General features: G+C 44.4%; 1 protein-coding gene and 2 pseudogenes across 1 annotated transcript in view; all 3 read right to left on the reverse strand.

Moving 5' to 3' along the window:
• The window catches only part of PLEKHG4B (pleckstrin homology and RhoGEF domain containing G4B), a 91,937-nt gene extending 75,977 nt beyond the window's left edge, over positions 1-15,960 (reverse strand). The window contains exon 1 of the mRNA XM_036280815.1: positions 15,875-15,960. Within this exon, the coding sequence (XP_036136708.1) occupies positions 15,875-15,922 (48 nt within the window). The 5' untranslated portion in view covers positions 15,923-15,960. The remainder of the gene's footprint in view (positions 1-15,874) is intronic.
• LOC118642837 lies at positions 7,931-8,226 on the reverse strand (annotated as a pseudogene).
• On the reverse strand, positions 10,722-11,135 carry LOC118641478 (annotated as a pseudogene).
• Positions 15,961-16,172: the final 212 nt, after the last annotated feature.

The raw sequence follows: 16,172 nt of genomic DNA on the forward strand, positions 1-16,172 counted from the left end.
AACTATTCCACAATGGTAACAATTTATTTTACCTTAAAAGGACTTCAAAGTCTTTTATGTTTAAATACAAACTGACAAGGAGATGTTGGTTTTCAAGGCATTTTGGCTGAATTTAGTTCTTTAATTCTTTTAGTTCTTTGAAGGTACTCGATAAAAAGTGTACAAGACTGTTATTAACCACCATCAGCCCAGACAGGGCTCCTCATGCTGAAATGTAATTGCAGCTGGAAGTAAGAGTTTTGTTTGTTCTAAACCATGGCTAGATCAGAAAGATTATACCAACTTAAAACATCTGTACCCCTAATTACACCAAACCTAACTTTCTACGTTGAGCCCTCCACTGAGACCTGGTCCACAGCAGAGCACGGGCAAACAGAGAAACACCCCAACGAGGTTCACAAGCACCTCTCTGCCTCTGCACCCGTGGCTATAGTGCTTTAGGAGGTCAACTGATAACATTCTTTCCTGCTTAATTTATCTGAAAAACCCTTGGTCAGGAAAGGAAAAGTGCTCTTGAAATGTGCTGGCTCAATTAGAGGTATAGCTTCCCACATATAAAGAGCAAAACTTATTCTCAGCCCTCCCAGTGTTTGCTGTCCTTTTATGTTCACATCACTGTTAAACTGAGCCACAACAAACCACCTTCAAAAACAGAGTAAGTTCCCTTTTGTCTGAGTCCAGCTGCTGTGCCAGCGTCTGCCTGGCATCCTGTCTTCAGCCAGCACACCTGGCATCCCCACATCTTTGCCATGCAATTTCCAACAGAGAAACGACTAATTCCAGTTGATACTCTTGAGGAAGGGTTGAAACTTATTTTCTAAATTGTAGATCTGACAGCATATTCCACTGAAATCACAAATTACAGGTGTTTTCCCACTTCCAGATTACATCCCAACATAAAAAAGGAGTAGGTACAAAAACACTGAGTGGGAGTGTGACTTTGTATATCTGCACTGCTAGTTTAAAAATGTCACCTAACATCTTTCCTAAGCATCCTGTGAGCAGGGACCCCAGGCCACAGCTGGGATGCTACAGCTGCGACCACAGTCAGGGATCAGTCTGATTTGGGTTCTTTAAACCGGGAGTACAGGAATCCTACAGAAGGCCCTCTCGGACTGGCAATGCTTCTCTGCTGGATGGTGCCTTGGAGACAGCTGTTACCCAGGTCCTAATTTGATTTTAACAATGAAGGTAAGAAGGCCCTAATTTATGGTATTAATGGAAAACCACAGGTGTTCTTTAAATTACACGATTCCTAGAGGACCTCATGGTTTAGACTTAATCTTTCGTTTCAGTGGCACAGGTGATGACTGCTGACATTGGGCCGAGGTTGTCTGCGAATCGGTACTGACACCGGGCTGAGGTTCTTCGGGAACCGGTGCTGGGCCTGGACTGAAGCACCTTTGATTTTTCCAGAAGGGGTTGGAGTGAAGTCTTCAAGATCGCACATTTGGCTGGGAAAGCTCTGCAGGAACACCTCCTGAAGCAGCAATGGAGTGCAGGAAGGGAGAGGTAAGTGGCTGATAGTAAACCACAATTTAAGGTATTTTAAGGGAAATGGAAACTCTATACACCTGACAGCTTACCAACTGTTGGTATTCCAGAACAGGGGGACTCTGACGCAAGAAAGACAAACACAGCATAGAGGAAAGGAGGTGCTGCTGCAAACTGGAAAACCACTGACAAAAGGGGCAATGCCCAGTGGTGGCCAGGCTCAGTGTACTACCAGCCCGGACCTGGCAGAGCCCTAAGAGTGGGCTGGCTTGTGAGGACAGAGGGTGTGCCCACATCTGCTGGCAGCTGGCTGCATGCTGTGCAGTCAGCATGTCTGCACAGCACGGCTCTGAAGTGCTCCCACTGGAATTACAGCACCTGGCTTTGGGAGGGAGTCGGCAGACACCTGGTTTATGAGCATCCCCATCTACAGTGGGGGCCTACCCTGCCACTTACAATGCAGTCTCCAGGAGGAAATGATACCCCAAGTCACAGGGTTCCCCAGACAATTTGGGTTCTCACCTCTGGTCCTGACGTTACCTCTCTTTTCTCCTTCAATTTGGACAATAAATTACATGTCCACTCTACTTATAAGATGGGGGCTTCCTTGAGCCCATGAGGTGGCAGTCCTCAGCTCAAGTGACAATTTACTACTCTAAAATTTCAGTCTGCTTCTCTCTCAAATGGCCTCACCTTTGAGTGAAGGTTTGGAAGTTAGTAAAGAGTGGGAAGCAAATGACACTAGAGATGACTGAGGGGTTGAGGTGAGTAGAAGTGAAGGTGAGTGAAGAATCAAGGTGAGTGAGGGGGAGGTGGGTGAAGGGGAGGTGAGTGGGGAGGAGGTGGGTGAGTGAGGGTAGACGTGGGTAAGGGTGGAGGCGAGTGAGGTGTGGAGGCAAGTGAGAGGTGCAGGTGAGGGAGGGGAGGTGAGGGAATGAAGAGAGGAGTGAAAGGTAGAGGTGAGGAAGGTAGAGGTGAGGAGGGTGGAGGTGAATGAGGAATTTTGATTAGATAGTAGCAAATTACTTGACCTCTGTGCCCTTTCAGGACAGTGTTTCAACTGTAGAAGGCATGATCAGGCTTGCTGAACTCTCACAAGGATCTGGCAGGAACTCTTCAAATAGTGGCAGTAAATCCAGAGTGATGGCGGAACGCCGTGCAGAGGTGTGTGGCCATGAACAAGTCATGAAGATGGAGAAATCATGTCCCTACATACAGGGACAAGTGGGGAAATAGATGTGTACGGTTAGAACATGCATCTGGGTTCTCTGGTCAGTGCTATCCAAAGCCCTTTTCCTTCCAAGGTGGGGACACTGTTCTTCCATCTCACATGCTGTGTTTTACTGACAGTGTTTGAATTCAAAACCAATGAGCCCTGAGAAATGTGTTGTCCTATGAACAAAGTCTGGGAAGGAAAATGAAGCACTCAAATTAGAAATGAGGAAATAAAATTGTCTCTTTTTGCAGATGACCTAATCTTATATGTAAAAAATCCCAAAGAACCTACAAAAAACCTACTAAGGCTCATAAATAGATTCAGCAAAGTTGCAGGGTACAAGATCAACATGCAAAAATCAGTTGTGTTTCTAGCAATGAACAATCCAAAAAGGAAATTAAGAAAACAATTCCATTATACAATGGTATCCAAAAGGAATAAAATACCTAGGATACATTTAACTAGTGAAAGACTTGTACACTGAAAACTATAAAATATAAAGAAACCTAAATAAATAGAAAACATCCTGCATTCATACATCAAAGGACTTAATCATTAAGGAGTCAACAGTATTCAAAGCAATCTGAACAAAATCTTTGCTGGTTAACTGAGAGACTGAATCTCTTTTTAGCTCCAAAAGAGAAAGGACACTTGCTTCCCCAGTGCGATTAGCAAGTGGGGTGATGACTTATTCAGATCCCCAAATCTGGAGTGGTGCAGATGGGCGCCAGGGCTGTCCAGTGTGGTCATGCAGCTGATCCTGGAGGAGACAACAGGAGCCCCAGGGAGAAGAAGGAAGGGGTTCACCCTGAGAGAGGGGCCTGTGCTTTGAAGAGAGTATGTCTGGTGGCATCTCGTAAGCGTCTGCTGGCCCTTGCTCCAGTATTGTTAGGTGACTAAGAATCTTTGTGGGGTTGCGAGGGGGAAAATGTCCTCTAGAGTGTGAAGTGGTCCTGTCGGGACATCCACCTCATTTGGCTCGTCCAGAGATGTGCACATAAAGGCTGGTTTTCTCTGGAAGTTTGTTCAGACTATACAGACCTCAAAATTACATGGGAAAGCACGCCTCCAAGGCTGACAAGCCCCACGACAGTCAGCCTCCTATTCGTACTAAGATGGCCAAGACAAGGATCCTTTGATACTTCTGATTTTTGTGTGCACAATTAGGAAAAAACAGGTTTACAATTAGGCAGAATGAATGGGAAAAAAATGATCAGAGATGATCTCAGAACTTAAAAAGACCTTCTCTCCTAAGTAAAAATGAAACGATGTAAAAGGATTTACAAGAAAAAAAAGAGAAAGCATTTAGATAAACGGATCAACCTATGATGTCCTTTAGGTGGCAACCCAAGTCTTTGAATTGGGTTAAAAATGGCTGTCCTTATTTTAAAAGGGAGAAGGTCACTTGGAACTTGACTTGTCAAGAGTAGATGTAAAGCCCTGGCCAGTTTGGCTCAGCGGTTAGAGCATTGACCTGTGGTCTAGAGAGACCCGGGTTCGATTCCCGCTAAGGGCGTGTGCCTCGGTTGCAGTTTGTCCCCGGCCCTGGTTGGGTCTTGTGGGTGACGACCACTTGATGTGTCCCTTTCACGTCGATGTTTCTCTCTCTGTCTCATCCTCTCTCTCCCTCCCATTCTATCTGAACGAAAAATGAAAAAATGTCCTCAGGTGAGGATAAAAAAATATATATTAAAAAAAAAAAAGTAGATGTAAATTATAAATGCCTCCAAGACAAAATTTGGATCCATCTGTTCTGTTTGTGTGAGTCTATAAATGTATGTTGTAAATGTGAGATAATATTCTATCTCCAGATGGTATTGTTAAAATTAATTTAAAGGCAAGCACCTATAAGGATTAGGTACTAAATTTTCAGAAATACAGAAACTAACTCATGGTTTTCAAATTCATGTGCTCTAAGATTAATCTTTTTTTAAAAATTTTTTTCTTTTATTGATTTTAGAGAGAGAAAAAGTGAGAGGGAGAGAGAGAGAGAAACATCGATGAGAGAGAACATCGATTGGCCGCCTCCTGCATGCCCTCCACTGGGGATCAGGCCCACAACCTGGGCATGTGTCCTGACTGGAAATCAAACCGGCAACCTCTTAGTGCACGGGTCGACGCTCAACCACTGAGCAGTGGCCAGACAAGATTAATCTTTAGTAAATAAAAGCTAGCTTAAGTTTGTTGGTTTAAGTAAAACAGACATGTCTTTATTTTACCTGGTTTTTACAAAAATAAGTCCATGTTAATAACTGACTTTATGTCTTTGAAATATGTTTATGGAGGTTAAGTGATAAAAAGAAGAATAGTCAGGGCTATGGGAAACCCAAGAGAGCTGTTTGGTTCTTTTTTTATTATTATTAATTTATTTTTGTTACAGATGTTTCTCCTTTTTCTCCCATTGACACCCTCCTCACGATCCCTCTCCCCACCCTGTCCCCAGCATTGTTGTCTATGTCCACTGGTTATGCATACATGCATATAAGTTCTGTGATTTATCTCCTCCCTCCCCACCCCCTCTTCTGAGAGCTGCTTGGTTCTTTTCCTGGCTCCCCGGTTACCCGGCTCCCCATTTTTTGGTTTCTGCATTCCTCCATGCATCATAGTGAGAAACTTACAAGCTGACATCATTGAAAGGAGACATCTTACCCTATTGCCAAGGTTTAAAAGAGCTACTTCAAGAAAATGCCAAGGTGGTAAAGGCTTCCTTTCACAGTGAGTTCCCAGAAGACAAAGATTATTGACTGTCACCTGGAGATTTTGTTTATTGAAAAGGACATCAAATAAAAGACACTATCCAACTTTGCTGGATCAGACCTTACCAGGAGCCTAACCACAAATGGTCATCTACCCCTATATCTCTGACACTTGCTCCACCTATAAGGGACATAAAAAAACTCAAGCATGAGGAGCCACTGACATAAGAAGTAGACGGCTGTCCCAAGATGTCAACAAGGCCTGTATACAAACAGATTGATATGGAACTCAGAAACCATTCTGTTTAATTGTCTTTATCTATTACTAATGATATTAGTCATAACATAGTTAAATACTTGTTCTTTGGGTTTTTCTATGTAGTCCGACTGAACACATGTATAAGATAACAACTGTTAATATTCTTTTTTATGGCTATGTAAATGTTATACCAGATGTCAAATAAAGAAAAAATGAGGCAGAAGGCAAAACTTAGATCATGATAGTTCACAGGATAGAAATAATCCAGTGTTTTTTCATAATAAAAACCATAAGAACTGACTGCCTTCCTTTTACCTGCCTTTCCCATTTCAAGAAAATTTGGTCTCAGCTCACATAACATGGTCACAGTAATGCCCCATCCCCAGTGGTCAACAAGATAACGCCAATACTAGACTTCCTAGGAGCAAACCTTCCTAGCGCTGTGACACCACACTAGCTGATCAAAAGGTTGGTCATCAATGCATCCTTTGGATAGATTTATGACTAAAAGGGAGAATTATAGAATAAAAATGCATTCTAAGGTAAGTAACCTCATAGGGTGATCTGATCACAAATTCCTAACTAGGCAGGTAGGTCTTGATAGGTAGTCACACCCCAGGCATTTAACTTTTTTACTAAAAGGCTTGTGTTGGCTTTAAGCAAGCCCTGTCCATTGTTTCTGTGCATCTAGGTTAACACACTTTTGAAATGCCCCCTTTCACTCCTCTCTCTAATCCAATCCCTGTCTTGCTTTCTCCCACCTTCATGTCACCTTCCTTATGTTCTCTCAAGTCTAAATGAATAAAAGAAACAGCAAACTGTTATTCTTTTAGAACTTGAGAGCTTGCTCCCCAGCATACATCGTCAGTTGGCTCAAATAAACTCAAAAATTCTCTACGGAATGGAGCGTCCAGAAATAAACCCATACAACTACAGTCCATTCACTTTTAGCCAGGGTTCAAAGACTATGCAACAAGCAAAACCTAATTTTGTGGACCAATAAAGGGCCACAAACTAAACCTGACAAACTCAGGGCAGGCCTGCATGGTGGACCTTACAAACTCAAAGACTGAAAGTAACCTCATAAGGTGTTCTGAACATACAAATTCCTAACTAAAAGTGGGTCATGGCAGGTAGTCACGTCCTTGACCTGTAGCTTCCTTGACAAAGTTCAAGCTTTACTTTAAGTAAGCCTGTCTATTGTCTTTTTCCATCTAAGGTGACATACCTTTGAAATATCAGAGTAATCTTTTACAGGAAACCACAGAACCCTTCACCGTTATCTCGTTCCCTGAATACCATCTCTGTGAGCTGTAAATGTTGACTATCCTGTACCCACCAATGTAAAACAAGTATGTCTCTCCATTTTTTAATCCAACCTCAGAGGTTTCCCCGCTTTGCTTGCTCCCGCTCCATTAAACCACCATCAGTGGAATTCATGTAACACCCCTTATATCTCTTTTGACTCTAATGTATAAAATAAGCTGCAAAACTGCCATTCTCTGGAACATGTTCTTAATCCATTGAAATTTTACTTCCTGGAGACAGGTCAGTTTGACTCAAATAAAGTCATAAAAACTCTCTACAGGTTTGGACATTTCTTTAACAAAAACATTTTGTTTTTTAAATCCTCACCCGAGAATACTTTTTTTCTTTTCTTTTCTTTTTTTTTGACATTTAACAGCTTATTTTGAAGGTCATTTTAAAAGCAAAGTTGCCCTGGCCAGTTTGGCTCAGTGGTTAGAGCGTAAAAAACACAAAAAAAGCCCTGGCCGGTTTGGGTCAGCGGTTAGAGCGTCGGCCTGCGGTCTGGAGAGACCCGGGTTCGGTTCCCGCTAAGGGCACGTACCTCGGTTGCAGTTTGTCCCCGGCCCTGGTTGGTCGTGCGTGTGGCAGCCGCTCGATGTGTCCCTTTCACATCAGTGTTTCTCTCTCTCTCTCTCTGTTCCTGTCTCTCCCTCCCACTCTACCTGAACAAAAAAGGAAAAATGTCCTCGGGTGAGGATTAAAAAAATAAATAAATAAAATAAAAGCAAAGTTAAAGAAAATCTGAGAAAAAACTGCACATAATACACTCATTAAACAAGTATGGTGATTAAATCAAAATAAGGGAAATATGTTTTCTTCTGCAACTCCAATAACAAGTTGTTGTCCTGAAGTTCTTATACTTCCATAAAGGGGGGGAGGGGAGTCACAGCAATTGAAGCTGCCTCTTAATCATGTCAATCTACAGTAGAAACCAAATTTTTCTGTTCTTCCTATAAGTCAGTTTCGATCTTCAAACTGCCTTGTTTTTTTAAAAGATATGATGCTAGAAATTCAGTGGGATTTGGTGGTCTTTCCTTTGCAAGCACAGCAAGTCCCTGTAATAAGAAAGGCACAACTGTCTCATCCAGGTAGGCATGAGTTGGCAAAGACTGTAGATCCACTTTCTGTTTTGATGATTTTCCTGCATTAATCTCATTTTCTACTATCCTCTCAAAGTTGTCTGTGAGACCGTACTCCAAGTGAGGATTTTCTGCAACCTGCCTCTGTCCCTCCAGCATCTGCTCTAGCTCCATGGCGGACCCTGCAAGTCACAGTCCCTGGATACCAGTCCGCGCCCAAGCCGTTTGTTCCTAAGATCCCTGCAGTGCGCCACCAACCCCCAGCACAAACCACTTTTTTTCATTTTTATCTTCAGAGAGAGTGGGAGAGAGAGAGGAAGAGAGAGAATATTGCCGTGAGAGAGACACATGGGTTGCTTCCCGCACAACCCCCACCAGGGCCAAGGACTAAACTTCAATGGAGGTACGTGCCCTTGACCGGAATTGAACCCACAACTCTTTGGTTCACGGGCTGACGCTCTAACAACTAAGCCAAACTGGCCAGGGCTTTAAATATGTTTTTTAAATTGATTTTTTAGAGAAAGAGGTAGGGAGAGAGACAGAAACATCCATGTGAGAAACATCGATTGGATGCCTCCTGCACGCCCCCTACTGGGGATCAAGCCTGCAAACCAGGCATGTGCCCTGATCATGAGTCCAACTGGGACCTCAGTTCATGAGCCGACACTCAATCCACTGAGCCACACTGGCCGGGCTGGACATTTCTTAAGTTAACAATTTCAACAAAGGGTGCTGGAAAAAATGGATATCCACACACAAAAGAATGAAGTTGGACCCCATCTCACACCATATACAAAAATTAACTAAAAATGGATCAATGACCTAAATGTAAGAGCTAAAATTATACAGCTCTTAGGAAAAAACATGGAGGTAAATCTTCATAACCTTGTATGTGGCAATGATTTCTTGATATAACACCCAAAACAAGAGCGCTATATATCTATATCTATATCTATATCTATATCTCTCTCTATATATACATATATATATATATAAAGTGGACATCACCAAAATTAAATATTTTTGTGCAAAGGATACTTATGAAGAAAATAAACAGCTAATCAACAGATAGGAGAAAATATTTACAAATCATATATCTGGTAACAGTACAGTTTCCAGAATATATAAAGAACCGTTGAAACTCAACAACAAAAAGATAACCAATCCGCCCTGGCTGGTTTGGCTCAGCGGTTAGAGCGTTGGCCTGCGGTCCAGAGAGACCCGGGTTCGGTTCCCGCTAAGGGCACGTACTTCGATTGCAGTTTGTCCCCGGCCCTGGTTGGGTCGTGTGGGTGGCAGCCACTCGATGTGTCCCTTTCACGTCGATGTTTCTCTCTCTCTCTCCCTTCCTCTCTCTCCCTCCCACTCTATCTGTACAAAGAATGGAAAAATATCCTCAGGTGAGGATAAAAAAAAAAAAAAAAAAAAGATAACCAATCCAATTTAAAAATGGGCTAAGGTCTTGAATAGACAGCTCTCTAAAGAAGATATATAGATGGCCAACAAGCACATGAGAAAATGCTTAACATCAGTAGTCATTAGGGAAATGTAAACCAAAGCTACAGTGAAATACCACTTCATACTCATTAGGGTGGCTATAATAATAATTTTTAAAACCAGAAAAAAAGTATTAGTGAGGCTGTGGAGAAATTAGAACCTTCATACATTGCTGGTGGGAATGTAAAATGGCTCAGCTGCTGTGAAAAACAGTGTGGTGGTTCATCAAAAAGTTAAAAACGAAATTATCACCTAACCCTGAAATTCTACTCCTAGGTATACATGCAAAGAAATGAAAATATCTGTACACACAAAAACCTGTAAACACATGTTCACAGCAGTACTATTCACAAAAGTCAAAAGATAAAAACAGCCCAACATCCATCAACAGATAAGTGGTAAGCAAAATGTGGTATATGTATGCAATGGAATATTATTCAGCCTTATAAAGGAAGAAAATTCTGATACATGCAATGACATGGATGAACCTTGAGGACTTTATGCTGAGTGAAATAAGCAGTCACAACAAGAAAAATATTTTGTGACTCTACTTATATGAGGTACTTAGTCAGAGTTGTCACAATCACAGAAACAGAAAGTAGAATGATGGTCCCCAAAGACTGTGGGCTAGGGGGATGGGGAGTTAGCATTTAATAGGCACAGAGCTTCTAATTACAAGATGAAGGAGCTCTGGGGATGGATGGAGGTGATGCTGTACAACAACGTGAATGTACTTAATACGCTGAACCGTACACTTAAAATGGTTAAGATGGTAAATTTCATGTTATATGCATTTTTTTAGGGCAGTGAACGTTTGTTAGTGTCTCTAACAGCTGCACTGGATTCCTCTCCTGGACCAGACATGCCCATGTGAGGGGCTCCCACTCAGCTTCCCCAGGAACCATACCCACAACTGGGCCAACACCCTGGGAGAGGAAGGTGGCATTTTGCACCTCAATTTGGGATTAGGGGGTAGGGAGGAAAAGTCATCAATAGAAGCAAACACTTTGCAAGGTTTTATTTGACAGCAGGTTCAGGTGGAGGGGGTTCCTGGGCAGGGCTAACACCCTGTGTTCTGCTCGGCCATGTGAGGAGACACATACTGGCACTAGTGGTCCAGGGGAACCAGCCAGATGAGATCAGCCAGAATGCACTGTTTTGAGGCTTTGTGTTCATGTTGCCCTTGGCCCCTCCTCCACTGGCTTCCCAATGTCCTTGCCCTGGTGCTTGAGGCTGGCGGCTCTCTCAATTTTGCCCAGAACCTGGTTATTAGTAATGGCCTGTCCACTCTCATAGTCCATGATGACCTGTGACTTTTCATTGATTTCCATCGTCAGGTCCTTCTGCATCAGTCCCTTGCTCTGCTGGCCCTGCTGAATCACCATGCCCAGCTCCAGGGTCATCCAGTCCAGCTTGGCCATGTTCTTAGTGATCAAATGCTGTTTGTTCTGGCCAGAGGCCCATTTCTTGGAAGTCTCCACATCTCCTCTTCTTTGAGCCACTCAAATGGTCTGCCTGGACTTGGCATGCACAGCTCTGAGGCCCTTGTGCAGCACCCTCACCATGTCCCAGTTGTTCTCGGCCATAGCGGGGCAGGCAGGTCTGGGCGGCTCCGCAGCAGCTCCATGTTATATATATTTTAACACAATTTAAAGACTCACATACTGTATGATTCCATTTACATGAATATTCAGACCGGGTAAATCCACAGACAGAGAGCACATTAATGGCAGAATAAGGGGAAACTGCTTAATGGATGTGGGGGGTTTACTTTGGGGTGACATAAATGTTCTAGAGCTAGCCCTGGCTGGTTTGGCTCAGTGGCTGGAGCGTCGGCCTGTGGACCAGAGTCCCAGGTTCGATTCCCACTAGGGGCATGTACCAAAAAAAAAAAATGTTCTAGAACTAGACAGAGGTGATTGCACAGCATTGTAAATGTACTAAATGCCACTGAATTGTTTGCTTTAAAATGGTTAATTTTTTGTCATGTGAATTTCACCTCAATAAACCATTTTTTAAAAATTAGTTAACAGTACCTTCCAGAAATTGTGCTAAGATCTTTTTTCCTCGTTTGTTGTTGTTGCTCTCTATTCCCAACAACCCTTGCACATGCGTTTCCTATTTAACGTTGTGCTTTGGGGGAGGTTACAGTCCTCTCCAAGTCTAGTTAACACATGTCACTGGCCACCGTGAGTTTCTGTGCTGTAGTCAGGGATGTTAGAGTCTCCAGACACACAAATGTCAGTTTGAGAACTAAATGCTCACGCCCTTACCCAATGTGGTACTCCACAATGACTAAATGCTTGTCCAATTAGGTTTTCTTTAGTCTCTGAATAATACTCCAGAAGAAAAGCTCTGAGACCCTGGAACGAAGTGGAGTTCACGGCCTACTGATTTGGGCACTTCCACAAAACACTTCTTTTTAAAAAACAGATGATTATATTGTTAGAAACAGTACACAATTGTCATCATAATTCTTCTCAGCTGGTATCTTTGAGTACAAAATTCCCTAAAGATAACTTCATTGAATATTTTTCCTTAAGTGATTTGACAAAAATTTAAAACTCAGGCCTTTTTATTACCTCTTATTTGTAGGAAAATCTCTCTATACACAGAATCACAGAATAACAGCTAACATTTTTCAAGTACTGAAGGCACTGTTCTAAGCACACTGTAATGCTGTTATCATCCCCACTCTCAAGATGGTGAGGTGAGGGGCTGGCCTGCCCACCCACTCGTGGGGAAACGAGGACTGAACCCAGGCCTGTCTGGCTGCACAGCCTACACCCCAACCACCAAGCCGCTGCTTCTGTGCTGCACTGCCCTTTGTCTCATTCTAGCAGGGACACAGTCAAGAGCTCTCAGAACTCATTCCAGCCCCTTCACTCTCCAGGCAAAGTCACCTGATGGCCCACAGCTAATTACAGGTCAAAGTTTCTACCAAGCCAAACCACATCTCCTCCACTTGACAATGAAGGGAGGGGTCATCCTCCTGGCTGCCCTTTCCACTCATTTGAAATTAATTCAGACATTTCTTTTCTGCTCTGTTCGCCATCATCCCCACCCCCAAAACACACACACAAAGCACATTCATTACATCACACCAGGGTTTATTAAGCCTTTCTCTGTAATTGTCTTCAGTCTGCTTTCACTATATCCCACTTAAACAAGGTTTCCCAGAATGAGCTATGCACTGGCTGCTCCCTCAGGTCCCACAAGGCAAGCTCTGCATCTGTGTGGTGGCCCACAGAAGGTTGGACTGGACAGGGGAGTGAAAGTAGGCTTTAGAAGGGGAGGGTCACCATCATGTGACACATACTGTGTGCCATGCACTATTCCAGGCACCAGAGAAACAAGGAGAATGGAACAAAGCCTGGAGAGACAAGCAATCAAGGAGAGTCAGGCATAGGTGATGTTAAGTTTGGACCCTCACATGGAGGAGACCCACCTAATGGAGAAACCAAGCAGAAAAGAGGCTGTTGGGAGGAGATGTGAGGGTGATGCCTACCAGTACTGGGGGTCCTTGGATCAAGGGGCTGTAAGCAGGTGAGACTTCTCCAGGAGAGATACACATTCTTATTACCTGGCTGACTTGATTAATTCTAGTGCAGAACTTCAAATTAATTCATTCCTAACTGTTGTATTAGATTTAAACCCATTCCTAAGTCTCAGAAACATAAGTAGTTTTAAAGCGATATAAAAGAAATTCAGCACAGAGTACCTTTTGCACAATTTGATTTTCCCAGTGTTGAAGAAAATTCTGTAAGGTCAGACACTTGTCTAAAAGTATCTGAAAGCTGTTTTTGAAAATTTGGGCCCAGATGTGAACAGAGACACCTGGAGACACCCAGAAAGGTGTCCCAAATATCAGGACAGAGGCAGCATTCAACTTGAGGACACACAGCTAAATGATGAACTGGGTTTCCTTTCCAGAAGCATCTACACATCCATTTTTAAATTAGATCCTATGGTGCTCCAAGAGGTAGGTGGGCATGTGCTATTCTTATAGACGATGTACAGACTGAAGCTCAGAGAGGCTGAACTACTAGCTCAAAGGCAGACAGCTAATAAAAGTTAGATGCAGATGCACATCCAAACTCTAAGACTCCAGGCCTCTTCTCTGGGTACCAGATCAGGGTCTGGTGCCTCTTCCCCACTCCATGAGCACCTGCCCTCCTGGCCCGAGTAGGCTAAATAGCGAAGATGGGATGTCTTCTCCTCACAAGACCCCAGATTCCCCAGGCACCCCAGGATCAACACGTGCAGGGCAGGACTTAGCATCTCTCAGCCCACCCTCCACATCTTCACATCCCTCACCCCAGCCTCTTCTCTTGATTCTTCACTTTTCAGAAGCACCCTGGGCTCATTCTCCTCATCTGGACCAGTGAGCCCAGGGCTCTGGGATGCAGGTAAGGAAGCCTCAATCCCCACCCCCAGAGCTTCTGGACAAGGCACAGAAGCCCTAAGCTCAGTACTGAGCAGACACACCACTGCCTCAGGGCATAGCCCTGTAGTGAAGAAAACCACTGCTTCAGGGCTGCTTCTTGGCTGGGGGACACCAGGCAACAAAAAACCTCCCTTTCCACCATCTGAAGAATGGGTATCACACCTGCGCCGGCTGCTATTAGGGCCTAGCAGGCTCTATGTGACTTGTATTTTTGTTCAAACATAAAGAGAGGTTTTGTGTGGAAGGAGGGAGGTGGTGGTGTGTGACTGGGCTTTAATGAACCTGGGGGGCTCCTTTGTTGGGTTGCACATCTTAGCACAAATTCAGGGCCGACTTTATTTCCTTAGCTTTTACAAGTATTCAAGTGAGACCACCACTGTGAACTAACAGAGGCCATGGGCACAAAGGTCTTAATTTTACCAAGGCCATTTCAGACTAGACCCACACCAAACCCATCTAATGGAATAAAACATGAGGACTGTCCTGCTAGCCACAGAACACCTGGCATCCAGGCCAACCACCCATCAGGAAGGTCAGGGCTCGGTCCTCTGCATCCCATCTGGATAGTCCACCTTGCTCCCAACCCAGGCCTCCTTGAACATTTGCAGACTAGACCCAGCACAGTAAGATCAAAACGTGGTGTCTCATCAGAAGCAAAAACGGGTTTGTTATCCAAGTGGCAGATGCCCAGCTCTGCAGACTGGATCCCATTGTGAATGGAAACATGTAACACCTCTTTTCTGCCTCTGGATATGTTTCACTGAGAGCAAACATTTCCCATAAAGCGACTTGGGTAGTTCCTCCTGACCCTGAGACGCTGTGGATGTGAGGCAGTCTTGGGGAAATGGAAGCCAAACCTCACTTCTGTCCACTTTGAAATGTCTCTACATGGCCCTGGTAGGTTTTGCTCAGCGGTTAGAGCACTGGCCTGCAGACCAAGGAGTTGCTGGTTCAATTCCAGTCAAGGGTATGAACCTCAGTTGCAGTTAGTCCCCGGCCCTGGTCAGGATTGTGTGGGAGGCAACCAGTTGATGTGTCCCTCTCACATAGATGTTTCTCTCTCCTTCCTTCCCTCCCACTCTATATGAAGATAAACAGAAAAATGTCCTTGGGTGAGGATTAAAAAAAGAAATTAAAAAAAGAAATCTCTCTACATGGAGATGAGAAGCTCACCCTCCTCCCAGTGCCTACTGCGTATTTAGCACAGCCATTTCGTAAGGTATTAATTATGCACAGTTTCAACTACATTTAACTTAATTTTGAATTATATGTTTTAATTGTTAATTAGACACCTGAAAGTACCAACTAAATTTTTTAGGTGAAATTGCTGTTGGGTAACAGGAGTCTAGAGTAATTACCAAAACACTTTAATCTAGTTTCACAGGAAAAAGGGAACGACAAACCCAATACAGTTTTTGCATTTCACACGAAGCAATATAAAACAGCCTCCATCACTTCTCCAAATCTGAAATCACTGTCTTGTTTCATGAACACTTAGTCAGTGTTCACTATTTAAATCAACTGACCTTCCAACATGAAAGTCCATCTTGGCATTTCTTTCAGTAAAAATCCTGTGCCTTCGTGCACCATAGTTCATTGGTTTCTCCTACCCGTTTTGAGCTAATGAGTAACTTAGGAACATTCTCATCCTTGGCAACAATGTCACAAGTGTCTTTTTGTCTTACATCCCCCTCCCTCTGCACTCCCTTCGGACCCCGGGAACGCAAAACCGACTTGGAAAGCATATCTTCCTCATAAATATTCATGAGCTAAGGGAAAAGTTTGCTAAACTGCGTTCCAAGATGAGAAAGCCCGTTTCCTCCCCCGCGGCGGCGGCACCCAGGACCCTCGCCCTGCGCCCCCGCGGCCGGTCCCTACCTGGGCGCTCGAGCCCGAGTCGCCGGAGCCGTCCGCGCTGAGAGCCATGGTGGTGAGCCTTTGTCCGGCCCCAGGGGCCAGGGTCCCCGGAGGCCGCCGCCGGAGCCGCAGCGTGACCAGGGTCCGCCGTCGGCCTGGCGGACCCTCCCGGCCGCGCCCCCACCCCTTGCGGCGGCGGAAGCGGTGGGCGGGCCGCGAGGGCGGAACCTCACCTCGCGGGGTCTCCTAGGCGGGGGCGGGGCCTCACCTCGCGGGGACTCCCAGCAGGGGCGGGGTCTCACCCCAGCCCACCACCCCC

The sequence above is a fragment of the Molossus molossus genome, unplaced genomic scaffold (genome assembly GCF_014108415.1).
Source record: "Molossus molossus isolate mMolMol1 unplaced genomic scaffold, mMolMol1.p scaffold_m16_p_3, whole genome shotgun sequence".
NCBI classification, from domain to species: Eukaryota; Metazoa; Chordata; class Mammalia; order Chiroptera; family Molossidae; genus Molossus; species Molossus molossus.